The sequence below is a fragment of the Austrofundulus limnaeus genome, unplaced genomic scaffold, assembly GCF_001266775.1.
Source record: "Austrofundulus limnaeus strain Quisiro unplaced genomic scaffold, Austrofundulus_limnaeus-1.0 Scaffold1943, whole genome shotgun sequence".
Classification (NCBI taxonomy): Eukaryota; Metazoa; Chordata; class Actinopteri; order Cyprinodontiformes; family Rivulidae; genus Austrofundulus; species Austrofundulus limnaeus.
The window spans coordinates 25,823-33,990 of NW_013954345.1; the positions used below are offsets into that span (position 1 = coordinate 25,823).

Here is an 8,168-nt window from a genome sequence, read left to right on the forward strand (position 1 = left end):
GCAATACTTTTGCGTTACCTCGCAATACTTTTGCGTTACCTCGCAATACTTTTGCGTTACCTCGCAATATTGTTTTGCGTTCCCACGCAAAAGTTTGATTTGTATATGAACTGAATTAAATCAGACTTTTATTTTGAAATATCTGGTTACCAAAACAGGATGTTTCGTTACAAGTTCGTGAAATTGACATTGATGTTGCGTGGCTGCACTGTTAAAATATCGGCATATGACATACTTCCATGCGTGTCTGTGTGATATATTCATTCTGAAGCTGAAATAAAGCAGTAGGCTAACTCGCTAATGGTGAACATGTAGGGATGTTGACATTTGTTCAGCAGCTGCTGCCATTTTCTTCCCAAACTGCTGTGACCAGATTTTGCAAATCTGCTCGGTGTTGTTTGCTTGTAATTTCCACCTGCTTCGTTATTTCTACGAATTTCATCAAAGCGCGCTGACGTCAGGTAGTTAGCTACAGCCTCGTCTTCGAGATTTTAATTTTTGTTGATGCGTTTTGAAGAGACAATTTTTTGAAAAGAGGATCAAAGTAAATCACCCGAGTTTTTCTAGTGACCGCTTAAATAGATAAGCTGCCATGAAGAACATTATTTTATCTGCCCTTGTTCCTAATTTGATAATGATTTGAAACATCAAAGTATGTTTTTTTTTATCCGGAACAGAGCTTGTTGCAAAGTGTTTTGACGCTTGTCGTCACCTGACACATTTAACACGCTGTCATTGGTTGAGGAGCTTTGTTTACAAAACAGATGTCCACATGGTTTTAAATTGTTTTAATTTCCTTACTTTCTAAGACACATTAAGTTGATTTGATGCTGCAGTTTGCCTTGTAATGTAATTTTATACCTTTTCTGCTACTTTTAAATAGGCTATTATTAAGTTTTATTAGTTTTTTAGGATACAAGATGCTTCCTACAAAACAAGAATGGGAATCTTTTTCTAAAATTTCATGGTGATATCTTGAACACTGAGGAAGTTATGAGCAAAAATAGAAAACATCAAGGTGAAATGGTCACATTAGTTCTGCTGTGAACAAGAAAAACATGAGCTGATTTCACCTAAACATCAATAACTTCCCTCATTCTTCAGATAATCACATGGTTTTGGTGTTATTTTGTAAGGTTTGAAATGTTCTTTTGGAATCCACTGTCAGATTTAATATTGGTGTAGGATTAAAAATTTATCCACATCCCTAGAACATGTGAGTTTGTTAATAAACAGGCAGACACAACAGTGTTTAATGACTTTTACGTGGGAACGCAAAAAGAAAAAAAAATCCCCCATGTCCCCTCGCGGGCTCTTTAACAAATACTATTTGAAATGCCAAAAAAAGAAGAAAAAAAACATCATGGCCAGCAATTTGTGCTTTTTTAATTATTATTATTATTATTATTATTATTATTATTATTATCATCATTATTATTATTATGCTTTGTGTGGTGAGCTTTTTGCGGTCGATATTTCAAAGCTGTAATTTAAGTTTTATTTATAAAACAGGTAAATGCAGATAAAAAAAAAAGCTTACTTCCAGGACGAGATGGCAGAGTACTTCGCCCCTGTGAACAGTGCATCTCTTGATGCTCTCAGCCGGATAAACTCCTCCGTTTTCTCCTTGCTCCCTAAAAAAACATAAAAATACAAAATAATATAATATATATGTATATTTTAAAATGCGTGAGAATGACCCCACCATTACATGTCCACTTAAAGCGATAACTTTACTGTTTTAAAAAGCGTCATACGTAAATGCAGAAAAACGATTAAACTTAATTTAGTTTCGATATGTTATTTAACATCTTACTGCAGTAAAAAGTCAATCAGCTAGGTTGAAAAGTAACATTTAAAGTACAAGTAATACATTTAAAGACGAATCCCTCCGATGGTTTATCAAACGCCATTTTGAAAAGTTTCAAGGCGCAAAGCATTCTGGGATTTTTTTTTTTTTTTTTTTTTTTTTTTTTGTGCATTGCCGCAACCGACTGTATGGAGTGTGGTTCAGATGTTTAGTATTTCTAAATTGTTGTTTATATAACTGTATAATCAAACTTTATTAATCAATTTTGCTTTTTAAATATTATAATTTGTATTGATTTGCTCCCTAAATGCTTTTGTAAAGTGTCTATTATGTTTATTTTTTTCTTTATTCCTTTCAAACTCTTTCCTCATATATTTTCTCTCTTCTTTATATTTATAACATTCAAAAACCACATGTTCTACTGTTTCATCCTAATGGTTACATTTCCCCGTATCATGCTTTTTTTAAATTTTAAATAAAGAATGACTGAGTCCTGTGTGTCCAAATCTTAATCTTGTTAATAATCTTTCCTCTTTCCTGCTTCTTCTCCCCCTTTTCATTTCTTCTACCGTCTTTTTGATTCTATAAAACCATCTTCCCCTTCTTTCTTCATCTCACCTTTTTTGCCATTCTTTCTTGATTTTATTTGTTTAACGATAAACATGATGATTTACTTGTATAAACCATGAAATTAATGGGATTTTGAGTTTCCTTCTTTGCCAGTTTATCTGCCATCTCTTTTCCCTCCACTCCAATATGTGCTGGTATCCATACAAAAACTTAAACCCATGTTTTTAATTCTATATAAGGTGTGTAAATAAAATGTCTGGTCTGTTGTCTGAATGATTATGTTTCAAACTTAATGTGGAACTTGAATCTGAGCAAATTATTGTTTTTAATGGTTTAATGTCCTCCACCCACTGTTTTTCTAATAGAACAGCCAACATTTCTCCAGTATATACAGATAAACCATTGGTGATTCGTTTTTTAATTTTATATGAAATTCTGGCACTATAAATGCTATTCCTATTTTTCTGATATTTTGATGCATCTGTATGAATCTGAATGTATTGGTAATAATTGTTTACATATAACAGAACTGTTTGTGAATTCATATTATGTGATTTATCCTTTTTATTTTCCAATAATGTCATTTCTACTGTGGCTTGTGGTAAAATCCAAGGTGGTATAACAGACAATAGTATTACTGAGCTAATTTCTAAAATATTTATCTGAACATCTTTTATTGTCTTTTTAATTTTCCAACGAAAACTTCTTATTTCCTTTTTTCCCTTTTCCCAGCATGGGTTTAAAATGTCAAGTACTGGGTGATCTGGGTTGTTTCCTTGTAAATTTATCCAATAGTTTATTGCTAATTGTTTTCTTCTTAAATCTAAAGGTATTTCTGCTATTTCTACCTCCAGTGCTGCTGTTGGTGTTGTTTTAAATGCTCCTGTACATAATCTTATTGCTTGATATTGTATGGTATTTAATTTTGCCAAATGTGTTTAGCTGCTGTTCCATAAATTATACTTTTATTTGATCTTATTAGTCCTGTGTAGATTTGTTTTAATGATCCTCTATCTGCTCCCCAGTCACCACCAGCCAAACATCTCATAATAATGTAATATTTTCTTACATTTATCTATAATTTTTTGTATATGTTCCTTCCATGTAATTATTTTCTTTATACTAAATTCTAAATACCTGCCTCTTTTCCATATTGCTCCATAATCTGCAAAAATGAACATCCTATTTCTTTTCCAATATCTTTGAATATATTATTTATCATAACTGAAAACAATAATGGACTTAGAAGCTCCCTTGAGGATTTCCATTTTCTCATATCATGTTTTAAATTACTGCTTGATTTTTTAAATAAAAAATTATATTAAAATGTTATCAAGTAATTAAATTTTAGTTTTTGAACCAGCTGAGAACGTTCTAGCAGCAGGTGCTTGTTGCACGGGGACATTAATCACGGTGGGAACAGTTTGTTTACACCGGAAGTAGGAGCAGAAAGCTCCGTTTCGGGTCTAGCTTTTTCGGTTTTGACCAATTATTCGGTTTGTTTCTGGTTCAGGATGTCCTGACGGAGTTGTAGGATGTTGGTTGGATACAGCAGCAGCTCGGAGGAGGAAGAGGAGGACGGTGAAGGAAACGGAAGCGAAGCGGCGGCGAAGAAAACGCGACGCAGAACCCGAAGTTGTTCAAGAAAGCCGGTGGAGGAAGATCGCGATGGTTTCCCAGCGAACAAGAAGATGAAAGTAGAAGATGTGATTCCCAAAACTAGGTGCGCTTGTCTTATTTATATTTCACAACTGATGTAGCTTACCTGTGTTTTATTTCACATTTTTTAACTGTTTTTCATAAATAACTTGAGGCTACACATCCCATGTTTTTCATTTTATCACCATAAAATTCAATTTACAGTTAAAATATCAAATATGCATTGTCATACAATTCATAAAACTAATATAGTCTTGGTTGGTGTTAATGCAGACTGCCTCTCCCTGGATGCCTCCTGGACATGTTCCCTGATGAAGATGATCCTCAGACTGAAGACAGCTCCCTTCATGGTGGACGCGTCCGCTCCTTCAAGCACGAGAGAGGAAACTGGGCCACTTACGTTTATTCACCCTGTAAGAACAACTCAAAGTCTGAAAATAAACCAACACCTAGACTATCTGCTTTATTTATCCGTCTCCTCTTCGTGCCCAGACCATCCTGAGGAGGAGTTTGAGGAGCTGTTGGAGGAGCTGCTGTCGGCTGCGGGGACCCGGGGTCTGGTTCTGACCCCGCAGGAGGAGTTCCACCTCAGCCTGTCCCAGACGGTGGTGCTCAGACACCACTGGATCCAGCCTTTCACACGAAGCCTCGGGACGGGCTTGGCCCGCTGCAGGAGGTTTGTTTGTAAACTGCGAGAACGTGTCGATTTAAGGAGAAAACATAAACTGCCACTGCCCTGTCCAAAAGAATGTCCCAACACAGACGAGCTACATCTAATGGCCAGAACTCTGCAGTTTTCACTCATTTACAGGCCAGCGGTCACTCTTTCAGAGATGAGGATGTTCTCATTCTTGATAGAGAGGAACGTTGGTTTGAGAGAGGAGTAAAAGAAGCCATTTTTGTGAAGAAAGACCGTTCATCATCAAACAGAGGTGGAGGCCTCCATTTTCAGTTGTCCCCCTCCTACAGCGCTGCTATTGCCAGTATCACTCCACCCCCTGTTAACAATAGGTGTTAATTATGTGTCAACAATATCCATGTGATGTGAATATCAGTCACATGGAGGCAGGGCTTAAAAGCCTGAATTTTGCCTGAAACTCTCAGACTGAAGAAGTCTCTTGGAGGAGAGACGAAACGTTTCATTAGAGAAGAACCCGTCCAGAAGACCTACACTATTTTTTTTCTTTTTGATTTTTTACCTGGATTACTGAGATGTATCAGGACATAAACTGCCACATAAAATTTTATTATTATTTAATTTAAATGAATTGAAAGTCAAATAAAATTTTAAAAAAAGCAGCAAACTGAGGTGGTCACTGCAGCTGTGTTTTGTTGGCAGGTTTGTTTGCTCAGCAGAAAGACTGAAGATCTACTGTAATGCTGAGAGGACCAGGTACAGTCTGTAAAATCATTTATTGTCTCTCTTTTCTTTCCTGACTAGTTGTGTAAACGCTTCACAATCATTCACACTGTTGAGATCATTTATTCTGCTGAACGTTTTTCTGGCATCTAACACGTTCCACAACTTTTGTGCCATTTCAACAATTCATAGATCAAAACGTTCAGCTCATTTATGAGAATCCTGCCATGACTTTTGGTATTTCAGCTATTTCACTTTTTTAGCCACTTTTTTGCCAGTGAAAATGAATGGAGCTGTTTTCAACATCCTTAAAATCCTTTAAAATATTTCTAAATCTTTACAGCATCTTACACATTCTGTTCTGGTTCAGCTCTTTTTAACTTCCTTGTGCCAATTTTAGCTACTTTTTTTTACTAATTGTAGATTTTTTCAGCTATTTCAGCTAAAATACAGCTTCTTTCTGCCTTTTTCTATTTTTTGTGCTTTTTTTCTGCTAATTTGTGCTGTTTATGCTTCTTACAGATGTTTTCAGCTATATTCAGTTATTTGCTGCAAATTTAGCTAATGTTCAGCTGTTTTTTAGCTAAAGTTAGCTTTTTTGAGCTAAAAGCACAAATTCAGCAGACTTGTGCTCCTTATGCTAATTAAAGAATTTCCAGCTACCTTCAAGCTAGCTCTTAGCTAGCTTCAAGCTAACTAATGTACTGCAAATTGTCACTTTTTTGTACTTTTATGCTTTTTTTCTGCTAATTATACTTTTTTTTTTTGCAAAACTTTCACTATCTAGGTGTTAATTACAACTTGTGGCTGCTACCTTTAGCTTATTTTATGCTAATTTTAGCCTTTTTATGCAATTTCAGCTTTAGATCTGCTTCTGTCCGCTATTATTCTGTTTTTTTCTATTAATTTCTGCAGCTATTTTAGCTTTTAGCTGTTTTCTGCTATTTCAATTATATTTTTGCTCCCTTTTATTGTTTTTCTGCAAAGTTAAGTCTTTTTTTGGCTTCTGTCAACTTTTCAAATCGAACTTGCATCAACACTTTTGCTATTAACTGCACCCTCAAGCCAACATTGTAAATAAGACACTGTTCTTAATGTTTTGCCTCGTGAAATAAAGGTTAAATAAAATTAAAATTAATTAATTAAATATTTTCACCTTATTTTCAGCAGATTTCAGCTTCACACTAGCATTTTCACAGGAAATGCAATTTCTCTAGTTCCTCATAATGTTTAGTTCATCTCAGAATGTTTCACATTGTTGGTTAAAATCCAGAAAACTGATTTTTAATTCTGACCTGTTTAAATTAATATTTTATTTTATTTTATTTTTGTGTCTCCCTCTTGATTCTTTAAAGGACGTTCTTGGGGATGGAGGTCTCCTGTGGGCACGTTCAGCTGTTGGATCTGGTTCGAGTTGTTGACGAAACAATGACAGAGTTTCAGCTGGAAACTTTCTACAAGGTTGGTGATCTTTCAACACGAATAATTCATTTCAAACCCAGTTTGAGGAAATAATTTTCTAAATACGGGGATTCATACATACGAGAGAGACTTTAAATGTAAAACACAGAATAATTTTAGTCGTTGTTTTAACTCAGATGCACCATGATGTTTTCTCTGCTGGGTTTTCTAGGATCCATCGTTCCACGTGAGTCTGGCCTGGTGTGTTGGAGACGTGACGGAGGACATGAAGGAGATGTCAGAGGAGCTGCAGGTGAGCCAGAAGATCATATCCCGGCCTCGGCCCTCTCCTTGTGGAGCTTACATGGATGTGGGGGGTTTCTGTAGTTTCCTCCAACAAATCAGAAACATAGGTTAGGTTAGGTTAGGTGGTCACTTTAAATTGTCCCCATGGTAGTGTCGTTTGTCTCAGTGTCTCTGTGATGGACTGGAGACATGTCCAGGAGTCCCCCGCCCCTCACACAGAGACTGCTGGAGATGGGAATCAGAGGAGAAACATAAAGTCAAACTGATATTTGGATGGATGTTTTGCTCACAGGCCACTAGAAAAAAACCTCACAATCAAAACAAACAGTTTTATGTTTTCTGGGATTATTCAGTGTCAGCTGATGAAGCTGCAGCGCCCTCTTGTGGTGAATTAAAAAAACAGTTTAAACCCAAAAAAAGTAAAAATAAAACACATCTAAAATATTTTAGGTCCAGATTTAGCTGGAAAGCGGTTGAACTTTCTGTTCAGACGCATCAAATCAAACGCTTTTATTCTCGTTGTTCATCTGTGAGTTTGAACTCTTCCAGAGTCTCGTGGACAGCCGCGAAGGTGGACCGTTTTCCTTGGTCTTGGACTGTGCAGAGGTCCGCTGCAGGACAGGAAACAAGACTTTTCGCTTCCCTCTGGAGGATCAAACATGACCCAAACGGTTTCGGTGGGTTTGAAAGAGGACTCGATGTGAGATTAAATGAAGACTTTCAGGAAGTATTGTTTCTGGATCTGAATAAACTCAACGTCAGAGGACTTGAAATAAATCACAGCACATGCAGGTGAAATTACAGAATTAAATTTTTTTAGCTTTTATAAACTATATTTGTGCAGAGTTGATGCACAATAATTTTTGCTTCACTTTAAAAAACGTCAAATGTTCATTTGAAACGCGATCATGTCTGAAAGGTCGGCTGGTGAAGTGAATGTTTTATTTATTTTATAAATTCACGTTATATTTTTTAAACAAACAGGAAACATTTGTTAGTTCCAGAAATTAAAAAATTAGTTTAAATAAAAACTTGACTTCTGTCGTTTCATCGTCTTTGTTC

General features: G+C 35.8%; 1 protein-coding gene and 1 long non-coding RNA gene across 2 annotated transcripts in view; one reads left to right on the forward strand and one right to left on the reverse strand.

Annotated features, from left to right (window-relative positions):
• Positions 1-1,443: 1,443 nt before the first annotated feature.
• Positions 1,444-1,943, reverse strand: LOC106536709 (uncharacterized). The gene is made up of 2 exons (XR_001312572.1): positions 1,874-1,943; positions 1,444-1,634 (listed from the first exon to the last, which is right to left on the reverse strand). It is a non-coding gene; the product is annotated as an uncharacterized LOC106536709 (long non-coding RNA).
• A 1,852-nt stretch (positions 1,944-3,795) lies between these two features.
• The window catches only part of usb1 (U6 snRNA biogenesis 1), a gene marked incomplete in the record, with an annotated part of 5,793 nt that continues 1,420 nt past the window's right edge, over positions 3,796-8,168 (forward strand). Inside the window, 7 exon segments of the mRNA XM_014034029.1 lie at positions 3,796-4,103; positions 4,313-4,452; positions 4,532-4,715; positions 5,379-5,432; positions 6,755-6,860; positions 7,033-7,113; positions 7,656-8,168. Of these exon segments, the coding sequence (XP_013889483.1) occupies positions 3,916-4,103; positions 4,313-4,452; positions 4,532-4,715; positions 5,379-5,432; positions 6,755-6,860; positions 7,033-7,113; positions 7,656-7,769 (867 nt within the window).